The 26,220-nt window shown below is 46.3% G+C and overlaps 1 protein-coding gene across 4 annotated transcripts in view; it reads right to left on the reverse strand.

The window, feature by feature from the left end:
- LOC147683199 (outer mitochondrial transmembrane helix translocase-like) overlaps positions 1–26,220 on the reverse strand; it is a 230,258-nt gene that overhangs the window by 161,959 nt on the left and 42,079 nt on the right. For all 4 annotated transcript variants that reach the window (XM_086944802.1, XM_086944804.1, XM_086944805.1 and 1 more), the window contains exon 3: positions 13,561–13,771. In XM_086944802.1, the coding sequence (XP_086800928.1) occupies positions 13,561–13,734 (174 nt within the window). In that variant the 5' untranslated portion in view covers positions 13,735–13,771. The remainder of the gene's footprint in view (positions 1–13,560; positions 13,772–26,220) is intronic.

The raw sequence follows: 26,220 nt of genomic DNA on the forward strand, positions 1-26,220 counted from the left end.
CCACCCCCCGGGGTGAGGCTTCCAAACCCAAACCACAGTCCACCCCCTGATCCTGAAGCTCACCACTCTCAGAAGAGTCAGAGCCGCCCTCCTCCCCTTTGCTCAGGTGTTCCTTGTAAAGGTCCCAGAAGTTTTTCGGCCTACTTCTTGGTGGCAGCAAGTCACTGTACAATTCCGTTTGGGTACAACAGTATTGTAAGTCCCTAAGCCACCTCGTTTTGGCAGGTAGTGGCCCGCGCATCCAGCAGGAAGCGACCACTCTCCTGGCCAACAGCAACGCCATGTCCACAAGCTTGCGCAGTGAGGGGGCTAGCGGTTTGGAGAAACCAAGGAGTGCAAGTGCCGGAGATCTCTGCAGCGGCTCCCCCAGAATCTGGTCGAGCTCCGAAAATACCTCCTCCCAGAAGGACCTAACCCCCGGGCAGAGCCAAGCCAAATAGAAGAAATCTGCAACCTGAGCGCCGCAACGCTCACACTCCGCGGAAGCGCGAAGACCGTAACGCTGCAGCCGCTCGGGGGTGTAATACACCCGCTGCAAGTACTTAAAGTGCACCAGCCGATGCCTGCCGTTTAGAGAAATTCTTCGAGTGCTGGAGCAGCAGTATCGCCACATCGCGTCATCTATGGGAGCCTGGAGATCCTGTTCCCACGCCACTCTAGCTTTAGAGGATGGTAGCGTCTGATGCGACACCCCCAACTTGTTAACCTGTGAAACCAGTTTGGTAGGTGCTTTAGTCTTAATAATATACGTCAGTTCAGGGATTTCCTCCGGTTCCTCCAGTGTAGGTCCCAGAATCTCCCGGAAAGCTGAGCGGAGCCTATGGAACTGGAATTTTTGTAGCAAGGAGGGGCCCGTTGTAGTGAGGGGGAGTTGTTCCCAGGTTTTTAGAGTGCCCTCCAAGAACAAGTCCTCCATTTTTACTATGCCTAGGGTTCGCAGGGCCTCTATCACGCCTTTCTCGTTGAGCGGGTCCAGCCAGAGGGCCCAGGCCACAGGCATCAGCGGAGAATACATCAGTTCACAGCCTCGTGCTCTTGCCAGAGCGCGCCAGGCGTGGTTGGTCGCCTTGAGTGAGTCCATCCGCCCGACGGAGCGGTCCGTAGGTAGGCAGATCGTCGCAGGCAGGGGGAGCGGATCGGCAAACAGCCTCTCTAGTATGAGATGTGGCGTGCGTGCGTCACCGTGGATCCAGGAGTGTAGGTGTGTCGCTTGCGCCACTCGATAGTAGCGTTCCAGATCTGGGGCCCCCAAACCCCCCATCTCACACGGGAGAGTCAGGGTCGCCCAGTTGACTCGGGGTTGTTTCCCCCCCCAGGCCAGTCTGATCAAGGCCTGCGTGAGTCGTCTGAAGAACCCCCTCGATAGGACCACCGGAATGTTAATGAAGAGGAAGAGGAACCGGGGTAGCACTATCATCTTCATGATGGCAATCCTGCCTAGTAACGAAAGAGGGAGTTTGATCCAGGCCTCTATGTCGTCTGTCAGTTTACTAAATGCAATTCCATAGTTGTCCCGGATCAGAATCTCTGGGTCAGTGTGCAGGCGTATGCCCAGATATCTGACCGAGTCGTCTGTCCACTGCAGAGGGTATTCCATGTCAAAGGGCCGTGTCACTGGAGTCAGGGGGAAGGCTATAGACTTGTCCCAGTTCACCTGGAGTCCAGAAAGCGAACCGAAGCGGACTACTTCTCTGAGAATCGGTGATAGATTGGCCTCTGGATCACGGACGTAAAGCAATGTGTCGTCTGCGTATGTTGAGATACCTATTTTATAGGTGGGGAAGCTGATACCTTCCAGACTATGGTATTCACGCATGGCACAGGCTAGCGGCTCCGCTACCAGCGCATAGAGCAGAGGTGACAGGGGGCATCCCTGTCGTGTTCCTCTGCTGATGTATATCGGCTCTGATACCCTATCTCCCAGCCGCAGCCGGGCCGAGGGGCGATGGTACAGTGCCCCTATCCTCTGCAAGAACGGTTCTCCCAGGCCCAGTTTCCGCAGCACTCTAATCATGAACGGCCATTCGACAGAGTCGAACGCCTTTTCCATGTCCAGGAAAAGCGCCAGCGCGCGGTTTTCCTGTTTAACATGTTGCACCGTGCCCAGCACTGTGCGGATGTTATAGGTTAAGTTCCTGCTTGGGACAAATCCAGATTGCTCCGGCGCAACCAGCTCAGGGACCAGCAAAGCCAGTCTATTGGCCAGTATTTTGGCATATAATTTTGCATCTACGTTCAGTAAGCTGAGTGGCCTGTACGAGCCGCAGCGGTCTGGGGGTTTCCCCGGCTTCGGGATCGTTATCAGCAGGGCTTCCCTCATGGAGAGGGGCATCTCACCATTCTCGCAAACAGTGTCAAAGAGGGTAACCAGGTGCGGAAGCAGAAGATCCTTGAAGGCTTTGTAAAAGCCCGCAGTAAGACCGTCGGAGCCCGGGGCACTGCCCGACTTCATGCCTCCCAGGGCCTCTAATATTTCGTCTTCGTGGAATGGGGCCATCAGAAATTCCCTATCCGAATTCTTGAGGAATGACATGGAAATGTGATCCAGGTAATCGTCTATTTCAGTTTCCGCCCCCCCTGCTTTGGAACGATAGAGTTCCGCATAATAGCACCTGAAGGTCTCCAGTATTTGATCTTCCTCCGCCACTCTATCTCCCTCCGGAGTCTGCAGTTCGTCTATCACCAAAGGTCTCCGGGAGCCCTTGACCATACGAGCTAGTAACGCCCCTGGTCTTTCCCCTTCGCCATATGCCCGAGCCGTGGCGTACTTGCCCATGTAAAGAACTTCTCTGTCCGCCAGCGTGCTATATTCCGACAGCAGTTGCGTCAGCGCTGAACCATCATCGCCACCGGGAGCCGCCAGCTCGCGGTTTTCTAAGTCTGCCAATTTCGTTTCTAAGTTGGAAAGGTCTCTCCTAATGGTGCGTAGCACACTAGAGTGTTTGGACATGGCTATTCCCCTGATGTACACTTTAAAGGCTTCCCAGACCGTAAAGAAGTCGTCTACCGAGCTAATATTAGAAGCGAAGTAATGCTCTATGTCCTCCGCCAATTCCCCGCGGAAGGCATCGTCCAGTAGCGCGAAGGGGGGGAACCGCCAGGTATAGGGCGGAATCCCCCTCCTAGCGGTAGAGAGGTGAAGCAGCACAGGGGAGTGGTCAGAGAGAGTGCGTGGGAGAACCTCACAGGAGCTGACATCACTAAGGACCGGTGGGGAGGCCAGCCAGTAGTCTATCCTCGTATGTATGTTGTGGTATGCCGAGTAGTGTGTGAACCCTCCCTGCATGGGGTGCTTGTCCCTCCAGACATCCAGCAGATTCAATTTGGTCATCTCCGCCTTCATATAGACAGCAGATGCGACCGGTCTCCGGGCTGGGCCCGCGGAACGATCCCTGGTAGGGTCAAACACGAAGTTGAAGTCCCCTCCCCACAACATTCTCGGTTGAGCGTGTGATCTGCATACTGCGGACAGGGTCGCGTATTCTTTTAAGACATTTATTAGTTGCAGCAGAATTAACCTCGATACGGGGAGATTCTAAGTCCAGAGGTACTGCTAGATGATCTGACCATACCAGCGGCAGAGGCACGCCAACTGTTAGTCTCAAATCATTGGAAAACACCCCGTCCAGGGTATGGCCGACCCTATGAGTCGGGCAATGTACCATTTGGACCAAGTCACAAGCTTCCAATGCATTAACCAGAGTAGATGTGTCTTTAGCTTCCAGGTCATCTAAATGAAAATTTAAATCACCAAGAATGGTGAAGTGAGATCTCCCAAAGTAAGGCTCCAAGATTCTAAAGAGTTCAGGACAAAAGTTGGTTCTCGGTCCTGGAGGTCTATATACAAGAATTCCAGTGAAGGAGATCGAAGAGGAACAGACAATACAGAAATATAAAGCCTCAAAGGGATCCGAAGGAACCGATAGAGACTTCACAGTACAGGAGAGTGTGGCCTTAAAGAGGATTGCCAATCCACCTCCTCTGCGTCACACTCTATCCTGCCTATGAAGCGTATATCCTTCAGGTATGGCCAAGAGAAGATCATGTACAGAGGACTCAGAGGCCCACGTCTCGGTCACAAAGACCCAGTCTGGTTGCCTCATACTTACAAAATCGTGAAAAGCTACATTGTGCTTAATAAGGGATCGCACATTGATCAGGAAGCCCTTTCTGGGTTGAGAGGTCGTCTGACAATGGGGGGAAGGAACAGGTTTCCTAAAGGACTCTATGGTGAATTTAAAAGAGGTTCTACACGTAGGGCATACCTGAGCCTGACGTAGGACCTCAGGAGAAAACCGATAGTAACACGGGAGTACTGGGGGTCTAAGAGACAGTAATTCCGGAGATGAATATCCCCAGTGCAATGCATGGGACCTATCAGGAGCCCCAGGGTCCAGCCCGTCCTGCAGCGCGTCCTCAGCACGGACGGGCGCAGACGGGCTGAACTCTGGCGTAACTCCGGCGTCAATCAGGCGTCCCCGCTGCGCGTGACCGCTGCGCGTCTGCATGACTCCCTTTTATCTACGTCTAGCGTCCTTCTGACGACTAGAGCGTGTCAACTACCCAATGGCGCCGAAAAGCGGCACAGTCTACTCGCAAGATGGCGAGAGTACGAGTGAATTACGCCGGGAAGCGGACCCGCCCAACAGCGGTGGCTTTCAACAATTTTAAGGTGCAAGTGGGGGCCAGGCAAATTAAAAGCAAGGTAAAATAAACCAAAAGATAAATAAAATACAAAACAGGGTGAGTTTAAAAATTAGCAGCAGCTCCGGCCACGAACCGCGCAAGGCGCCGGTAAGAGTCTGGAGTCAGCTAGCAAGGAGGGACGACTGGTTTACCTCCCTTTTATCCACGTCTAGCGTCCTTCTGACGACTAGAGCGTGTCAACTACCCAATGGCGCCGAAAAGCGGCACAGTCTACTCGCAAGATGGCGCGAGTACGAGTGAATTACGCCGGGAAGCGGACCCGCCCAACAGCGGTGGCTTTCAACAATTTTAAGGTGCAAGTGGGGGCCAGGCAAATTAAAAGCAAGGTAAAATAAACCAAAAGATAAATAAAATACAAAACAGGGTGAGTTTAAAAATTAGCAGCAGCTCCGGCCACGAACCGCGCAAAGCGCCGGTAAGAGTCTGGTGTCAGCTAGCAACCCCTAGCTAGGACCCCCCACAGTCCCCAACAGGGAGGGCCAGCCCTGGGGGACGGGTGGGGGGACACACAGCCCCCCTCCCCATTTTTTTTTTTTTACATTAATAAAAAATACAAAGGCCAGGCCCGGGGGATGGGGTCCCCGGGCCCATAAGTGGCCTGAGGAGGGGGGCAACGCAGCCACCCTCCAAAAAAAAAAAAAAATAGGGGGCAGGCCCTGGGGGATGGGGTTCCCAGGGCCAATAAATTAGAAAAAGAAAGGGGGCCACACAGCCCCCCTTCTTAAGAAAATAAATAAAATAAAAGACCGGCATCGCGCCGGAGGCCACGTCCCCTTTTTTCAGCACTTTGCAAACGCACGCCCTGGCGCATTTGCAGATGGGGAACGAATTCCCCTTCAATACTGGGGTTCCTTGGTGTCCAACTAGCCCTCCAGGAACTTCCAGTGTGTGCCAGGGGGCTGAGTTGCAGAGAGGTGTTCTGAGGACACGCCCCTTTTTACACCTCTCTGCAACGCAGCTCTGTGGCACCTAATGGAGGTAGTTGGTGGGCTAGTGGCACCCCAGGGACCCACAGGATTCAAGGGGACTTGCACAGTGGTGAAGGGAGGGGGCAGGGCCTGAGGTGACATGTGTGCAAACACGCCCTGTGGCGCGTTTTAGGTTGGGGAATTAATTCCTCTTCAATCCAGAAGTGCCCTGGGGGCGAACTAGCCCACCAGGTACCGCCAATAAACGCCACAGAGCTGCGTTGCAGAGTGTTGTAAAAAGGGGCGTGGCCTCTGAACACCTCTCTGCAACGCCGCTCCCTGGCGCATACTAGAGGTACCTGGTGGGCTAGTTGGCCCCCAGGGACCGTCAGGATTGAAGAGGAATGAATTCCCCAACTTAAAACGTGATACAGGGCGTGTTTGTCACCTCAGGCCCCTCCCCCTCACTTCACCACTGTGCAAACGTGCCCCGTGGCACTATTTAAGTTGGGGGATTAACTCCCTTTGAATCCTGAGGGTCCCTGGGGGCCAACTAGCCCACCTGGTGCACCCAGTAAGCGCCACTGAACTGCGTTGCAGAGTGTTGTGAAAAGGGCATGGCCTCTGAACACCTCTCTGTAACGCAGCTTTCTGGCGCACACTGGAGGTACCTGGTGGGCTAGTTGGAACCGCGTGGCCCCCCTCCCGGGCCACATGTAGCCCCGGGGACCCCATCCCCCTGGGCTGGCCCTATCCGTTGGGGACAGTGGGGGGGTCCCCAATTAAACGGTCCCGCCGGCTCCCCGCATCCCTCGGGAGCCGGCATTGTTTTTCCACATGGGGAGCTGCTAAGATGCAGCTCCCCGTGTGGAAAAGCAATTTGGTTTGCATTTTGAAAGAGAGAGCAGGTTTCCCTGCTCTCTCTTTCAAAATCCAAACAAAGTTTGTTATGGCAGAGCGGGAGCCGCGAGGCTCCCGCCCTACTATAGCAAACTACAGCAACTACAGTTTGCACAATGGTGAAAGAAGGGTGTGTGGCCTGAGGTGACATGTGCAAACAAGCCCTGTGGCACGTTTTAAGTTAGGGAAATAATTCCCCTTCAATCCTGAGGGCCCATGGGGGCCAACTAGCCCACGAGGTGCTTCCAGTAAGCGCTACTGCGCTGCGTTGCAGAGAGGTGGTCTAGGCCGTGCCCCTTTTTACACCTCTCTGCAACGCAGCTCTGTGGCGCTACCTGGAGATACCTGGTGGGCTAGTTGGACCCAAGGGACACTCAGGATTCAAGGGGACTTTATCCTCCAAATTAACACGCCCACGGGGTGTGTTTGCACACATGTCACCTCAGGCCCCTCCTCCCTTTACCAGTGTGCAAAAGTGCCCTGTGGCGCGTTTTAAGAGGTAGTTTTAATCTCCCTGTCCCATTATGTACTAGGGGCTTACAGAGGAGGCCATGGTAATCACAGGGGTAACCCGACGCATAGTGTTCCTTAGTGTATGTAGGTGTTTTAACTGTATTCTAAGTGTCTTTTAGCATAGCACTGGCTCTAGGACTGGTTAGTCAGAGTCAGTTACCACCAGTGCCCATCTGAACAAGTTGAGGGTACAGGATGATTTGGCAACAAGGCCTCTTTCTTCTCCTCCGTTTGTTCTTTCTGCACGTCTTCCTTCTTCCTGCACTTTTCTTCGTCTTTGAGGACTTCTTTTGCTTCTTTCTGCATTTCTTTTTCTTCTTTCTGTGGGGTTTTTCTTCTTTCTTCACACGTCCTACCTCTATAGGCATATGTAGAAACTAGCATTTAAAAAACCTTTGAAATTCACTTAAAAAAACATAGGTTTCAGTCATGTTAAAGTTAGAAATTAGCATTTAAAAAACCTTTGAAATTCACGGAAAAAAACATAGGTTTCAGGCACGTTATAGTTAGGAATTAGCATTTAAAAAACCTTAGAAATTCACTGAAAAAAACATAGGTTTCAGGGGCGTTATAGTTAGCTGGACAGTTCAATCGTACAAAACCATTGAAATTCCCCCGTTATAGTTAGTTCAGCTACCTATAACTTGTGCGCCCGCAATGCACTGCTGATGACGCCAAGTAGATAGTCTGGGAGGCCAAGGTACAAAGCATTGACATAATCTGAGGCCACCATTGGCGCCATTCCTCGCCTGGGTAGTGGCCAAAAGGAGATAATTTCAGATTTTTCAGAGTTGCACAACAGTTGGTTCTGTCTGAACCAAGCGAATACAACCCTGTGCAGTATGGTGGAAGCTGGTGCGAATGCCTCCAGCTCTCACCTGGTAAATACAGATTAAATAAGTCCTTGGCTGCGCGCTGTACATTTTGATTGCAAGCACATTGATTGATACTATATCTGGTTGGTCAGTTTTTTAACGAAGACCTGCTGTTTTGATTGTTTTTATCAGCCAATCCGCATCTCAAAAATTATTGTCCTGTGAGGCGAATAAAGAACCTCGCGCCCTGACGAATTTGCCACGACAAAGCAATGGCAATGAAACATGTTAGCCTACTTTGACAAGGTTTGCAACATGCAGTGCTTTTAATGTGAGTTAGCTCACGATTGTGAATAAAGAGGGCAAATCTAACTGCGAGTCTTATCTCAATTTTAATTTGATGTAACACCTTGTTCTTTGTAAATCACTGGGTTTTGTTCAGGGGCAGTTACTTTTTTTGCTCTGCTCTTTCTATCTCTCTACTGGACACACTTCTATCTTTTTAGTGAGTGGGCAATCAATGATGATATACCAGGGCATACTGGTGAGAACCGGCCGGAAGACTCCCTGGAGTTGCGTACGTGAGGTGCCCACTTACTCTTGCACTTATTTTTGTACGTGTTCTTTACTCTCATGTTGTGGGGAGGACATTCATTTGCGGATTGACTGATTGCAGTTAATTTTTAAGATATTGGAATTGGGGGCTCTAGGATTGAGTTCATTCATTGCCCGATTGCAAGCAGTTATCATGCAATTGTTTAGAGTTGTTAACACACCATCATAGACACATGCAGTTTAAACAAACCAATGTCCATCTGTGACCTGTTGTCCTTAGGATGGCGGGATCTTTGTATATGCACATACTGATCACATGAAGTAGGTTTGGAGGCATCAGCGCCCCCTTCGACCTTATCTGAGAAGTTCGAACCGACTGGCCTGAGCACAAAGAACAATGCCTTTTGGGACACCTTCACGGTCCTCAGCGAAAAAGACACCAACCAGATTCTTCAGAGCATCAACCCTTCTAATCATTTTAGCGACCCGTTACCACCGTCCATCTTCAAAGAACTGAAGGAGTTCCTCACCCCCTTATGGACAAAGATTGCCAATGCGTCTCTTGCACAAGGTACGATACAGGATTGTCTAAAAGCTGCTCAGGTAACACCTATCCTGAAAAAGCCTACAGCTGATAGTACGGACCTTGACAACTTCAGTTGTATCTCTAATATCCCCACCCATCCAAACTCCTAGAAAAATCCGTCCAACCTCAACTCTGTGCCCATATCGAGAATTTCCAGCTCCTAGATCAACACCAATCTGGTTTCCGAAGTGGGCACAGAACAGAATGGGCTCTCACGCATGTTATGGATGACATAAATATGCTCGACCAAAATGAATCCTGCCTCCTTATCCTCCTGGATCTTTCCTCAGCATTTGACACTGTTAATCACGACAACCTCCTATCCATTTTGAAGCACAGGATGGGCCTTTCCGGTGCGGTGCTGCAATGGTTCTCGTCCTTCCTCCACCACAGATCACAAAGAGTTAAGGCGAACCACTCTCTCTCCCAGCCATAATTAGTATCCATGGGGGTACCCCAACGGTCCGCTCTATCCCCTATACTCTTCAATTTATTCTTGGAACCATTAGCTAATGCTCCAAACTCCGCTGATATTCTCTTCCTTATGTATGCGGATGATACGCAACTTTATCTGAAAATCTCACTCTCGAATAACCTCGTAGCACTCAACTCTACCCTAATAAAGACTCAGAACTGATTAACTGAGAACCAACTCCTGCTCAACACCTCCAAAACATAATTCCTTCTAATTTCTCCCTCGAATCACATCCCCAAGATGGACCTCTGTATTAACCACCTTACTGCCTTCAACTGCTCCCCCCTCATTGTTGACTCAGCCAAATCTCTCGGACTCACCCTAGACAAGCATCTAAACATGAAATCTCATATGAGCAATGTGTGTAAGGGAGTGAATCACCTTATGAGGATACTCCGGAATCTCTAACCTTTCCTCCCACAAGCTGACTTCAAGCAAGTGGTCCAAGCACTTGTTTTGCCAAGGCTAGTCTATGGCAGTGCTACACTCTGTGGCCTCCCCAAATATACCTTGGCCCCAGTAAGGGCTTCACCTAATGCGGCGGCCAGATTGGTCACGGGACCAAAAGAAACGAGCACATCTCCCCAGTCTTAAAATCCCTAAATTGGTTGCCCTATGAAGCTAGAATTCAGCTAAAGATTGCCTGTCTATCTCACAAAGCCCTCCATTTCAAAACTCCCAGTTAGCTAGCGCAAAAGCTATAGTTATGAGGAGGGGGCAGAGCTTCTCGTAGTGCTAAATCTCTCCTCCTGAAACCTCAGATCTTTCGCAAAAAGAGAACGTGCCACCGAGCCTTCTCCGGCTCTGCGCCAAAGATCTGGAACTCTCTCCCACCGGAAATACGCAGAATCTCCTCCAAGGTTACCTTCAAATTGGAAGTAAGAAGATTCCTCATGAACAAGTTCCTACCTTAAAAGGGTCTCGGACCCTCTGCTCTAATGCTGGACATACACCCTAATTACTGCGTTTGGTGCTATTCTGCTTCATTGTTCAATTGCTCCCCTCCCAGTTCACTATGTTCCATTTTTATTTTCTTACCTTTACTGTCCCTTTCGATTGTAACCTCCTGTTTGGTATGCATATGTGATTTGTCCAGGTTTGTACCCCCTATGACAATTGTACTGCTACTATTACCGTCCTATCCCCAAAAGTGTAAAGTCCTCTGATATCCTTCGGAATCATGTTTGCATGATATAAAACTTTATAAATAAATAAATAGATCTGAAATGGGAGTGGCACGGGGGTGGGCTTGTATTCTCTTCCATTGCTGAGGGTGGCTCCCTAATAGAGTCTTGTAGGGTTTTAATTTTATCGAAAAAGTAGCCCGCAAAATTGTTAGTCCATTTACTGGTATGGGTAAATATGCTATCCATCGCGTTAGGGGAGGAGAAATCTTTTACAATATTGAAAAGTTCCTTTCTGCAATTCCCAGCTTGTTCAATTTTCGCTGCCAAAAAAAGCTTCTTTTCCTCACCGACATTGGTGTAATAGGCTTTCAGAGCCAATTTATAGGCAATTTTGTCCACGAGATTGAAGTTCTTCCTCCATGCCCTCTCCAGGCATTTACAATCACTTTAGCTTTTTCTAAGGGCTTCCCTGAACCATGGGGCTGAAACTCTGCAAGCTTTTTCTGCTCGAGTTTTGGGGGGGGGCTAATTCCATAGCACGATCTTGAAGCCAGCTCTCCAGGGAGAGCACATCGCTCTCCAAATTTCCACTGAAAGGAATAGGAGAATGCCTAAGTGCTCCAGCCAGTGTCTCCGAAGTAAGCCGATAGAACGGCCTAAAACTACTGGCACGTGGTTTGCAATATGACTGAGATCTACCCAACTCCTTGCGCACTCTAAAGGTAAGCAAGAAGTAGTCTGACCAAATAATGGTGAGGGGAGCATCCATTTCAATCCTGGCCGTCGAAAAAATCTGGTCCAGAATCTGGCCCCTTTCGTGGGTTGGGAGTAAAACATAGGGGGTCAGATTGAGAATGCTTAGGGACTCACACAGCCTCCGAGGCTCAGCGTCAGCCGGTTGGTCCATGTGGATATTGAGATCCCCAAGTACCAAACAATGCCTGTATTTGGATATAATTGGGGAGATGGCATGACCGAGCGACTCCAAGAACATGCCTGCCGGCCCTGGCGGTCGATAAATTACTATGCCAGCAATAGATTGGTGGGCTGACACAGTCAGAAAGAATTTGAGGGTCTCTGCCTAACTCTGCATTAGGAAGTGGTGCGCAGGAAAAACTATCCTTGAATATTATAGCCACACCTCCGCCCCTGCCCCCAGGCCTATCCTTCCGTATGATCAGGTAACCAGGAGGAATTGCATTAGCAATGGTAGGGTTAGAGCCGTTGTTAAGCCAAGTTTCGGTTATGAACATAATATCGGGCTTTTGATCGGTTAGGAGGTACAATGTATAATAGAACATGTTATTTTTATTAGGATTTTGGGAGAAATCTACTCATCATGAGGAAGGTGGCTCTAAATATTGCATGTGTCCAATGAAACGCTTTGATGCAATTCTAGCACTGAATCGGACAGGCATTGAGTGATACAGCAGATATTACTGATTCAAAGATACACCGTGCAATGAACAATGACCAAAACAGATTCGTGGCCTAAAGACACGTGACTGTCTATGTTTTGCATTTGAGCAATGAACTGTTTTCGTGTAAAGAATTGTTGCTTTTGATAAAAAAAAGTTCAAGACTTGTTCTTACTACAGTGAAGGGGAATAGTATGATGAGTTTTTACTTGTATTTAATTACTTTTAAAACCATTATATCTTGTTTAATAATATTTTTAATATCCAACTGTAACCAAATCATCTTTCAGTATAGAAACATTGGTTTTCCTATAAATAAAGTGCAGAACTTTTTATAATACAGTGGGGGGTCTAACCTTGATATTTCCAGGGAAGTATAAGAAATGATGAGTGAGATTATGATAAGAGTATGAATTGTATGTGAGATTTGTTCAAGAAACCCAAAGGGGGTATTTTCCTGACTGGATAGTCAAATGTAGCTCAAGGCCATGATGGGGATACTCAGTCTCCCACGTCGCAGTGGTAACATGTAAGCTCTTGCTCAGGGTTTTCTGCAGAGTGTGGGTTCTTGTGCCTCATGCCGGATGGAAGCAATCATAGTCATTAGGCTCCCTACAGAACAGAAACCCAAAAAGGTGTAACAGACCTGAGTAAGACAACTATGCTGAAAAAGCAGGAAATGCATGTTACAACAAGCACTCCTAGCTAAGGGGTTGCAACATCATTGTGGTTTCTCACATGATTAGAGGTACACTATAAAAGGAAACGCTATAGCTTTACTAACCCTTAGGCTGCCAGACAGTTAATAGGGTGACATAATTATAGTGGAGCGAAGGTGGCATGAAATGGCCTGATGTGACTTGTTTTACTTCATCGCTCTGATAATTCCTATGTGGGGCTAGGTATGCCAAATATGAATTCTCCTTTCTGTTTCATAGGAAGTGCCTTCAGCCTGTTGTGATACATACACTGGAGTAGAATTAACACTCGTAACATGTATTCCTACTAGAAGTCCACTCACTTCTCCCCCCTACCCACCCACCCACCCACACACACAGTTTCTTAGGTCAATAAGCTTGTTAATTGCCAACATGATATGCTACTTAGTAAACTGTTTCAGATTCATTATAGAATACACGGAGTTCAGTCGATATAGTTTCTCTGTATTGCAATTTCTATCACTTTTCTGATGGTTGGTTTCTTTTTCAATGAAGGCAATGCTGCTTTGTGCCTGGCGTTTGCAATAAACATATTTCAGCCAATGAATGGCTGGCTCACGAGAAGGCCGACGTGTAGTGAGTGTAGTAGTGCGAGTAGGTCTGTGAAATGCAGGTTGACAGGGAGACTTAGGAAAGGCGATATCAGCAAGATAAGGTCTAGAGGTGATGAGGCTTGTGGAGGGACTGTGAATGACAGACTGAGAAGGGAGGCCAAAGGTAGCATGGTGAAGATTTTCTGTAGATTACTCTCAGTTTCTCACCTCACTCGTCCTACCTCCTGATGGTATCTAAATTCCCCAAAAGTCTCCCACTTGCCCGGGGCCAGAGGGTCCATACCTTCTTCTTCAGGCGTTGTCTTTCCTCGCGCGAGGGGTCCAGAGCATCACACACCCACTTGATGCTGAAGTAGGTGACAGCCCCAAAGATGGATAGGCGGAGTAGCAACCCAATGGCCTGGCTTCTTGTCAGGGGCCGGAGTAGGAGGTCTCGAGGGGTCTCTCCTAGGATCATTTTGCCCACGACCTGCTCAAGGGTAGGTGCCTGAGGACTGGAGCCAAAAAGCATTATCAGATTCTGTTTCTAAGGTAGCAGCTGTAGATATTAAATCATCCTAGAGCTGTCAGGGAAGAGACAAGAACAGAACTGCCAAGATGCACCAAATCTGTGTAAAATACATGTACCCTACGTATGCCTTTGCTGCACTTGTATTCTATCTGAGAAAGCATGCAATGTTGTGGTTTACCATGTACCAACTAAATATGTGAAAAGTATGTGGGATTCCTGCTTGTGATGTGCTTCATGTATTGTTCATTTATGTATAAAAGAGATTCCTTCATGGCAGCTTTCTAGGCTGTTCCTGCTGTGTGTGTGACAAGTTCCTGTACGTCTGCTGCTTGTACTGTACCTTTACTGTGTGCAAGGTTGAATTACATGGATAATGCATGTTCGGTACACGGTTTGTGTATGAAGGGAAAAGTGTATGTCTGGTCCAGATCTGTTCATGTTGTTTGTGTGTGATGTAAGCTTGCACTGTTGCATGTTTGTTTGTTGCTGTTTGTGTGTGGGTGTAAATGGCTGAAAATCCAGGGCTGATTGCAAAACCCCATCAAGACAAGGGGCAAGTTTACGGCTACGCACTTATTGCCTTTTGTCTGCTTGTGAACTGAGGCTGCAGACAGAGCCCTTGTTTCTTAGGAGTCCCTGCTGGGCCTGGATGTTAGTTAAAAGCTAGTCACAAATGATAAGGGTGACTGTCAGCTATTTGTGAATTCCTGGCAAACATACAAAAGGTACACTTGGTAGCAAACTTAAGCTTATGACTGAATGTATCTTTGTGAACAGGTGGCCCCCCGCCTAATTAATTTGCACCTTCACCCCTGATATCCCATTTATATCAGCATATTTGAAACGATGGCGGAACAAGTGCACTGCAACTCTGTACCTATGATTTGTGTATAGGGAGCATGCAGAACTGCTGCCTGTACTGATGAAGCTTTATGTGGCAATACTGCTCCTGGTATTACTAAATATTTAAGGTAAATTCAGACAAAGGACCTGCAATTACGAGCTTTAAATGGGTACCGTAGGATTGGATTTACTTTTTGAAATACTCTTCCGGTGTTTATGAACCTGGATTTACCAGGTGGTATAATCAGGTGTGACTTTTCTACCCAGTATTAATGACTGTTAAATTTGCCCATCTAATATACATGAAATTACATCATAAGAGGCAGGACGTATACAAAACAACATAGCACCAATGCCAGTCTATAGAGCTCTAGTTTACAATACCATAGTGAGCCAAATAAAGGAATATGTTATGATATCTGCACTCCAATGCTGTATGGAGCAGTTATTTATGCTTTTTCAGTGGATTGCCATCATCACCAGCAGAAAGCCATCCAGACTTGAATTCAATAACATTGTACACCATGATCTCTGGGTGACTGCATAAAGTGAAAACCTGGTGAGAAGCAGCGGCATATCCTTGTGGTGAAGGCTGTAAAGAAGGAACCCAGGTTTATTGGAGACCTGGTACATAAAAAAGCACCACTTTCAGAGCCGAAATCTGGCAGGGAACCACAGACAAGGTCAACGCGGTCTCCAACCATCAGCACGCTATGGAAGACAGCATCTCACATACCACCATGTGAGGGAATTACTTGCAGGGCACAGTCATGCAAAGCTGGTGGAGGACCGATTCCTGTATTGGAGCTGCAGCCTTAGGAGGAGACGGTCAGGGCAATTATTTACCCCACAAGCATTGAGGGTATGCAGAAAGTGTAAAAGAGACATGCCCAGAGGTAGGTGAGTGCTGTAAACTCTTATGTTTTTACATATTGCCCAGTGAAAAGTTGTTTATATTTTTATCTTTAGGGCAATACGGCTGTGGACACTGAAGATACCTGATGTTTATTCAGCTAGTAATTCTGGGTGCAGTAACACTGGGACAACTGCAAATGTGTTGAGTGTTATCTCACCAAAGTTGCCCAAGAATTATTCATTGGTCAATCATCATCTCACTGTAGTTGTGAACCCAGACTATGAAGCAATGGGGAAGGTTTCAGAGCGCCTGGGTATCATCTCACAAGACATCAGTGAGCTCGTCCAGAGACAGGAGCACAGGACTGCCATGAGCAACAGGATACAGCAGCAACACCGCCAGAGAACGGTATTCTTGGAGCAAGAAGGTCCTCTGCGTGTTATACAGACATGCATGGCTGCCCTGAGTGACCAACTGCATGTGAAACTGTTATTTCCACGTTTTACCAGCCCATCTAACATGCTAATCTAGCATGGACTCTGCAGCCTAGGCCTGTCCATGGTAATGCTAAGCTTCAGAATGAGTTCAGTGTCTTGGGGTGGAGAGTGGGGTGGAGAGTGCAAAAATGGAGTCCTTTTTTGTTGATATGGTTCTACTGTCCATGTTTTTTGTCTGGAAGTGACAGTAGCAGTATACTGATCTTTGTAAATGAATACTCCTGAACAGATTTTTTTTCTGTTTCAGAGAGGAGTGCGGCCTACTGGCTCCACTTTGTCAAAAATTCCCCTTCAGTATAGGAACCAGAACCTTACAGACAATCTGTGTGCGTTTTACATAAGTGTGTGAATAGTATTTGTGCCTACAATGTAGATTATTTATGCCAGGAGCAGCGAGATCCATTTTAGAAGCACCCCCGCATAGCATGGCAAAAATGGAGGATGGATACAGCTTCCCCCAGAAAATGGAAGTGTATTGCTTGGTTTCTTGTGGCTGGAGAGTGGAGACCCAGACACAGAAGTGAGAGAGGATAGAGTTAGGGCTACCTTTAGAAATTCTATGTTGCCCTTCTAGCAAGAGATTGATAATAGATTTTCTTGGGCAGTGCCATTTGGTGAATGGAAGAGGAGAGAGTGAAGTGTCAGTATATTCTGCTGTTAAAGGTGGGCAGTTTCGTGCAGGACGTACCATTTTGTCTGTCCCTGATTGTTACTTCAGGAAAGCTGATGATAACTAGGTGCAGAGACTTCACGCTTCATTATGCTCATGTTTTGAATACCCTTGCTTGGAACCAGCATCATCACTACCTGCTGGGAGAGCCAACATCTTGCACAAAGGCTGTGTGTGTACACTACAGCCAGACAATTACATTTGAAAGGGAACCATCCCAAAAGCGATCCAGGGCCTTAAACATGCAATAGTTCCACTTCCTCAATTAGGAAAATTAATATAAATGTAGGACCCAAACCACCTCACTTAGTTCTGGTTCCAAGTTCTTCTTGACCAAGGAAGGAGGTGTTCCGCAGAGTACGCAAAGCGCTGCTACGTGAAAAGGCTGTGATCTACCTGACAACCAGTTTCGCAAAGTTGAGGGGGCATCACCTGAAGTATGCACAACTTGCTTGAGAAATTGAGGGTCTGCTTAGAGCATGGAAGCCTGCCTGCTCAGAGAGGGTAGAAAAGTGCCCATCTCTGCTGGAGGAGAGACATGTTGGTACAAGGTGGGAGTATTATGTGATACGGTTCGTGGGCCTTATCATGTAATTCTAACACAATACACAAAAGTGAACCTCGGATTCACCCTGAGCAGCCTTATCTCGGTTCTAAGTAGTGTAGCGCAGAGAAGTCAGGCGTATTCAGAGGAACATGTGTAAAGCCTTTCACAGTACCAAAATTGACAATAAGTAAATGAACGAGTCAAAAGAAATCTGGACACCAATTTATAAAAATAGATTGTATTTTTATATAAATATAGACACCAAAATGAACTCGATATGTTGCATATAACCATAGTTATAGATTTTCTTTTTTTTATTGAAATCAGACATAATACAGTAGGATAACTTGGTAAAGAATGCAATACAATAAACACAATATATAAAGAAAAGAAAAAAAAAAGAATTTCCAGCATTATCGTTTCATTATCATTCGTTATGGGCATAATCTATACTACTATTATAAAGAGAGAACACAAACCTTTGAGCCAGGTAAACTCGGGAACCACAGCGCCAATCCACACACCCGATACATCGCTGAAAATGTCAGGGTGTGCAGATGGACATAGGCTATATAAAATAAAAATTAAATGTAAATATAAAAATTTCACTTAAAAAAAAAGTAGTCCACTGGAAGTAGCGCCGGCCGCAATGTAGCGCTGGCTGCAACGTAGCGCTGGCCGCGACGTGCGTGATGACGAGGAGAAGCGGCAGACATGAGAGCGGAGAGGAGAGCCAGACAGGAGGGGAGGAGCGGAGAGAAGCGGCGGACAGGTGGGGAGGAGCGGTGACGATGTGAAGTCAGGAGCGCGGGGAGGAGCGGCGGCTCAGGCAAGGCAAAGGGACACGTAAAATATCGGGGCGGGAGGGGGCCGGGGCGGGAGGTGGCTACGGGACACGGACAATGTCGGGGCGGGCGGGGGCCAGGGCGGGCGGGGGCCTAGGCGGGCAGTTGGCCCTGAAGCCTCATTGCCCCCGGACAACGTCGGGGCGGGCTGCTAGTACAATATATTCCTTAATCCAACCCCTTGTCTATTTTGTTCCTCAATCCAAACAATAAGTGGCTTCCAGACTTTCATACCTTTCTTCATAGTTTTTAGCCCTTTACACTTATACAAAGCAATTTCCTGCCTCCCAATAAATATTAGCCTATTCAGCCACTGATAAGTATGTAGGTGGTTCACAATCCTTCCATACAGTGGCAATCAGGAGACGTGCTATAGATAGACTTAAAAACACAAAATCCCTCTTTAGCGCCTCAAATTGCAGCCTTGCATCGTAGCCCAATAACATCAATGTAGAGGAGATCTTAATATTTCTCCCCAATGTCTGTACCATAAACGACTCAATCCCCTTTTTTAAATTATCTAAATTTGCACATGAATAAAACATATGTACCATGTCAGCTGGTCCCATTTGACATCTAGCGCAGCCATCCGATTCTCTTTTTCCCCATTTGAAAAGTTTTGATGGTGTTTAGTACAAGCTATACACTGTTTTGTATTGTTGAGCCTTTAGGTTAGATGACATAAAAACATTTTTACCCATCTCCAGCACCTTATCTATATCAACCTCCCCATCACTTACTTTACTTGACCAGTTTAATTCTGTTTTTTCCAAATCATTGGGCATGAATTTTAACAGCTCTTGATAAAAGTCTTTAATTCTGTTCTTAGAATTGCTCATAAGCTGCAGCATTGGTACCGACCTGGAACTGATACTCTCTTTTGAAATGCCTCTTATTCAATTCCTAATTTGTAAATATTTAAAACACGAATCACTCTGCGGGCCGAATTTATGTGCAATTTCAATACACATCACCATTTCTTGATTTGAGTAAATATCTGCCAAAGTTACAATCCCATTTTGCTCCCATTTTCTGGCCATATCATCATATATAATTGGGCGCAGGAGTTCAGAATGCCTAAGTGATGAATACTTAGTAAACCTGCTTACCCTACAGGTTTTCTCTACCCTTCTCCAAATTTTTATAGCACATTCAATGCATTTGTAGCCTTTCTTTTGATATTTTATCAACTCATCATGACTTTGAAATATTCCGCCTGCAGCTTCCACAATCGCCAATTGATAGATACTTGGCACTTCAACCATATAATTTTGCACATTCTTATAATAATACAGAGTACCTAGATGTTGCAGGGCCGTAGCCCAATAATATAACTGTATATTGGGAGCATTCCACCCTCCCCGATCAATTGGCTGAATGAGATATTTGTAAGCACGTCAAGTTTTCTGATATCTCCAAATAAAGTTAGTGAACATCCCCTCTATTTTCCGTATTTTTTTTACCGTTAGTTCTAATGGGATAGCCCGGATTAAATATAAAATTTTGGCAAAGAGTTTAATTTTGATTACATTTATCCTGCCGATTATTGTAAGGTGCAAATGGTCTAACCGTTTCAGCTCCCTATTGATTGAGCCCATCACTGGATCTATATTTAATGTCCATATATCTTCAACTTTCGATGTTAATCTGACTCCTAAATACGTTGCTGACTCCTTCACTCGGGAGTCTTGTAATATACAGTGGGGGGGAGCAAATGATTTGTGTCTTTGAGCTGTTTAAAAGATATCCCGATCTCCTCCCAAATTTTTCTGCCAGCTTTTCTACTTCTGCACTTGCCTCTTGTGGAGCTGATGTTAGCAGGGCAATATCATCGGCATATGCCAACATTTTTGTCTCATATCTATGAGAAGCTACTGGTTTAATTATAGGATTATTCAAAATCAGGGAAATAAAAGGATCCAAATAAAATGCAAACAGGATTGGGGAACAAGGACAACCCTGACGAGTACCCCTTTCTATCTTCAGCCTCTTAGATGTATATCCCATTATCTGAATCTTGGCATGAATCTTATGATACATAGCCTGCATTACCCTAGTACATCCTAGACCAAAGCCTCTTTCAGCGAGTTTATCCCACAGGTAGCCCCAAGCTACCCGATCAAAGGCTTTCTCTGCGTCCAGGAGGACAACAGCCACAGCTCTTTTCTCTACCCCAGCAATATCTAATATTGATATTGCTCGCCGCATGTGGTCTGTGGTCCCCCGGCCAGGAACAAAGCCATGTTGCCATGGTGAAATAATAGCAGCTATGTTCTTTTGTAATCGGGTGGCCATAATTTTCTAATATATCTTTGCGTCTGTATTCATGAGCGAAATCGGGCGATATGACGAGGGAAGCTCTGGGGGTTTATCTTTCTTTAAAAATACTATAACGTCTGTGTGCCATGACATGGGGGTATTCCATGGTATTGGACATCTAAAAATAGGTCTTGCATAAGAGGTACTATTTATGCTGCAAGCATTTTATACAGCTCAATTGGAATTTTATCTGGCCCAGCCGCTTTACCAGATGAAAGAGACAATAGAGCCAGCTGTACTTCTTCGACCGTAATTTCCTGCTCTAGTTCTTGAGTGGTTTCACTATTTATCCTGGGGAGTGGTATAGCACAATTATCAATATCTTCTAGATCATCTTGACCCCCTTGATCCTCTATCGAAGGTTCTGCCTGGTATAGTTCATTATAGAATTTCTTGAAGATTTTAATGATCTTCTCAGAATTTGATACCAGTACACCATTCGCATCTTGCATTTTTTATATATTATTTCTAACACTTTTTTTATCTTGTTCTTAGAGCTAATAATCTCCTGTTTGTGTCTCCATATTCATATAGTTCCTTACGATATACCTGCAAGTTTTGGGCCACCTTCTCCTGGAAATACTGGTTAATTTCAGCTTTAGTCAATGCTATCTTACATAGATGTTGTGATAGTATATCTTCCGCAGCTCCATTGCAAATTATTTGGATATGCTCTGATTCCAATTAACCAAGTTGGTTAATTAGTTGATCCATCTGTTCTTTATGTTCCCTCCGAGTGTGAGATACAAACCCTATTACTTCCCCCCTCAATGCTGCCTTATACGTATCCCACACCACTGCTCGGGATGCGCTATATCTATTACAATCAAAGAACGCTTGGGTCCAGTGTTTGATATGAGTACAAAACTTATCATCTTATAGTAGCTTTCTGTCAAAAGTCCATGAAGTTTGTCTATTCAAACCATGAGCTTCCCTAATTTCCAAAATTTGCGGATTATTATCTGAATAGAGCTGTGGAAGTTTTATTATATCCAGATTATCCAACCATTGTATAGGGGCCAAAAAATAGTCCAAACAAACACATTTTTGTGGGGATATGAGTAGTATGTTAAACCCGGGTCATTTTGTTGTTTCTCTACCCAAACATCACCTACCCCGTGAGTATTTTTAAGTGAGCAAAGTGCTTTGAATACTTTAGGCTTCCTCCCTATATATAGATTAGCGGCATTACCTCCATCCAGGTGTATATTAAAGTCGCCACAGATAATCAGAGAACATGACCAATGTGCTAGTTCCACCTCTAACTCTTCCCAGATATGTGGATCATCTAAGTTTGAACCATATATATTTACCACAATGAAGCCCAGCGATAGTTCCATTATGGCCCAACGACCCCATTTATCTGCCTTTGTTCGATGGACTGTACCACTCCGAAGTTTAATATATGTAGCCACACCTCTCGTTGTTGTTGTTTGGGTAGAGCACATGGCTAAATTATACCCTCTGATCTCTAGGCATGTTTTGTTACCCCATGAGATGTGTGTCTCCTGTAAACACAGGGCGTCTGGGCTCAACATAGTGATTATTTCGAACACCTTTGCACGTTTTGCCTGGTCATTCAGACCGCCAATATTTGATGAACAAATCCTAAATTTACCCATATTTTCCTAATTGGAGTATCTTATATAACCATTGCCAAAAATTATGACATCTTTGCCTAGTACAACACACCCCTTTATACATCCATCTGCATCTGTCTGATTCTGTTTTCCCCCTTGCTACCCATCCACCCCCTACCCCAGCTACCCCTATTACCCTCCATCATTCCCACCCTTCCGTGTCCCCAACTCTCACCTCCCCCTCCACCCCCACCACCACCCCTTGTGACTTGCCTCCCTTTCCCCCCCTCACTCCACCCTACAACTAAGGAAAAAGGGCTTATGGCCCCTAGCGATGGGAATAGACTTTACTCCAGTCTCCGATCTGCTCCGGCATTTCAATCCTGAGCCACCGTTTTTCAGATAGCAACAATACTAATATATTATTATTCATATTCCATCTTCTGTATTTGCTCATTATCCTACCCATATTAGGTATATGAACAGCTCTATCATGCAGTTTATTCTAAATTCTTATTTCAAACATTCCTATTTTAAGCACATTAGCATTTTACATTTCATATTTCAAAATGTGTTCAGGAATTCTTGAGCTTGTATCTCTGATATAAAAAAGTGTGTACAGCCCTTGTACAGTACTTTTAAAGTTGCTGGGTTCAGCAGAAAAGCCTGTGCACCTTTGCTTTGGAAGGGGGTGATTAATTGCCTTAAATGCCACCTCCTTTCCACTGTATGGTGGCAGAAATCAGGTCTTACGAAAAAATTAGATGCCGAGAGGAAAAAAGATGGCGTCCGTGATGGCCCAGTGCGAGGCTAGCTCCGCTATAGCTCCTCTCTGCTCGGCGTAGGAATATAGAGAAAAGATGAAGAATCCGCACTGAGGAAAATTGAGGAAATTGTACCAAAATCGGAGACCTTACCCTAAGCAGAGTTTGGTTGTGCGACTGCTGGAGGAACTGATTGAGCCCCGACTGACTCAAGAGCACCGGAGTATCAAGCCGACACGGACATCACGGATACGGCGGTGAGCAGCAAGCTGTCGTCTCGCTCCATAATGCAACGACCACAGCAATCAGAGCAGCGGAGGCGTGAGTTCCACGGAGTGTATGCGGCAACCGACAGCGGGGAGATACGCCGCGTCGGACATAGCGGACATAGCAGTTTTGTCTTGGTAGATGCATTGTGGTCTCACGGAGGGTAGACTACAACTGCCGGCGTAGGGTTGGAGCAAACTGCAGGCACGCTAACAGAGGATATCGCGCTGAGCGCCCTGAATGCATAATTGACTATACAATTTGTCGGGCAACGCATAGCTGGTGTGTGATTATCGGAGGGTGCACTTGAAATATAGAGAACTTTTTTTTTTTAAAGTTGTTGCGACAGGTAATTGATTTCTGTTATCTTTTCTGCTGTGCCAACATACTGACTACTATTCTTCAAGGAGTGTTGTGCATTGAACACTAAATGCGGATTGCTGAATGCTGTGATCTCTCTAAGGATTGAGAGTGAGATTGAGACTGACAAACAGCAGGCGCTGTATGGCACTGTATGACCTGAAACGCTATGCCCTAATAAAATTTTAGTTATTGGAGCTTAGAGATGCCACCAAAAACAGTACGTGTGGAAAGAGCAGAGGAATGGCGGATACCCCGCTGGGCAATCGACTTCAAGACCCCCAGATAGGAGGCAGTATTAAAAAAAAGAGCCCTGGAAGGTGCGGTTGGGGAGATGAATTGCCCAAGCACTAAAACTGACTCGAATTGGGGAAAAAGTAGGAAAGCTCCCCAAATGTTCTCAACTAAGAAGGATAAAATCAGAGCAGCGAAAAAATATGGAGAACCAACAAAAGCTCCAACCAGAAGTAACAAGCCAAATGAATGCTGTGAAATTAACAGAGAAGGATCAACTCGGAAGTCATGCGGAAAGGGGGAGTCAGATGACAAGACCAATAGCACAATCCATTAAAGGGCTGGACTCCTGCAACGGCCTGAACACAGGGTCTGAACGGAGTTTAGAAAAGGGGGTAAAATTAATCTGTTAGAGTGATTCAAGCGAACCCTTCCTCTCCCTTTCGGATCACACAGACAGCTTGGATGAGGAGCGTGATGAAGGACAGAAGGATGAGTCCTTAGAAGGCTCAAATACTAGTCTGGCAAGCGAGCATAATGGCTCAGTTATGGATTCGGGAAATCAAAGGGGGGGAAGAGGTGGTGCTGGGTGGCACCGAGGTGGGCACGTCCTCCTCTTGCGAAAGTAACAGTAATCAGAAAGGTCCACCTCGAAGAGGGTCCGTGTGTATCCTGTTGTCTATGGAATACACACAATTTGTTAAAATACCCCTCACACACCAAAAGGGCCCTTGGTGTCATGCTTCATCATCGGGGTCTTCCCGCCCAGCTGCCGGACGGGCAGTGCTGCGACAAGCGACTACGCTGGAGCACCCTTTAAATGTGGGTGCTATGTGAGTGAATTTGAGTGAGTGTCAGTGGGGTCAGGGGTGATGAAAAAGTGATGTTAAAAAATACCTGGCCTAGTGATAGAAAAAAATATTTAATAAACACTGGCTGGTATTGTTAAAAAAAGTGGTGTCGGAAAGGATAAGCGGGTTATTGGGCTTACTTTCCTGTGCGGGTCAACATGTTTCGGGGCGCCATGCCCCTTCGTCAGGACCGGGGTCAGATCCCCCTGTCACTCACTAATGTTTCTCCACAATAGAGTGTATGTACAAAAAAGTGTAGTGATGATCAATGTGTATAGATATACAATTTATATTAATACACTTCCCTTGCAATCTACCAATTAATAGTGGAACATAGAGCAGAATTTCGCTCAGAAAGCCAGAAGACACATCCGATTTGCCGCAAATTGCAGAACTCCGTGAGGAGAATTGCGAAGACCTACAGCGAATTCTCAGAAAAGATAAACGCAGCGGAAGAGCCGATATCAACCAAAGAAGATCAAATGATGGTACAAAAGGCTGATATAGTTATAATCTCGTCTGATCGTGAGGATATGCAACTAAAGATAGTTGACTTCGAAAATCGGCTCAGGAGAAATAATCTTAGGATATTGGGAATAACGGAGGGGGTGGAAGGGACGGATGTGCGCAAGATTGTACATGAACTTTTTCTTGAAGCCTTCCCGGAGTTAACAATGTGGAACTGGGCCATTGAGTTACAGAGAGCCCACAGATTTCCATTTAAACTGCCCGAGGGGAAAAAAGGCTCAGCAGTAAATCACCCCAGAGCTATATTGATCAATCTGAATAACTTTCTAGCGCGGGAGGCACTATATGATCTGGCAAGGCCCGATAGGAAACGACAAGGAAAAGGATATAGATTTTCAACGTATTAAACGATAAATTAAATGAAAGATGTCAAATGTTCACCACTGAAGTCAAAGGGTGAAAACACACTTAGCAAAACGATAGTTGCAAGGCTAGTTTAAAAGAACCTTCTTGTGGTTAAGGTTCTGAGGGTCCCTCGAACAAGACTCAACAGTTGTTACTTCGTTACCTTGCCCAGGGAGAACGGGTGCAGAGATGACTTCGATATCCTTGGTGATGATGGGATCCACGGGAGCGGTAAAAAATGCAGCACTTGGAAAAACCACAACCAATAGAGTTACACTCTACCTTCGGACAGTAGTGGCCTTTGGGAATTTTTTCTACCTTGCTCAGCAGCTCCGGATGCAGAGGTAGCTGGAAGCTGTCAATCACTGGGGCAGGTCACGCCAAAGATGCTTTGCCACACACTTGACCATACCAAACTTCAGGATGCAGAAACACAGCAGTGGGTTTGTTGCCAATGTCGGTCGCTGGAGATGTTGATTAGGTGATTACGAGGTTGATCTCCCGACTGGCGATCCCCAAGCCTTGGCTGTGGCAAAGGTAGTACTCGAGCACTTTGGCGTCTCTGGGTCAACAGGATTTGACTAGCGGCTCAAAAATTGGTGTGAGCTTGGATACTACTCTGGGCTTGCAGGACACCACTTCTCTTTGGGCTTATTCCTGACAGGACCAGCCGGTCACAATTCTTGTGACGCTGCACATTGATTCTTCTGAAGTTTGCAATCAATTGGTTTCACCAGTCAGGGAAATCTGTTGTAGATTTCTGACGTTCATTGGAGTCTCTCTTGCTGGGAACAACGAGCTTTCACCAAGGACACACAGTACCAGTGTATGGTCTCTTCAGGGTGCTTAAGTGTCCACGCTTTGCGCTGCGGCAGAGTCCAAAGTCCTGTCTTCTTTGTGCCTCTTCTCAGATTCCAAATTAGAAC

The sequence above is a fragment of the Lissotriton vulgaris genome, chromosome 11, assembly GCF_964263255.1.
Source record: "Lissotriton vulgaris chromosome 11, aLisVul1.2, whole genome shotgun sequence".
Classification (NCBI taxonomy): Eukaryota; Metazoa; Chordata; class Amphibia; order Caudata; family Salamandridae; genus Lissotriton; species Lissotriton vulgaris.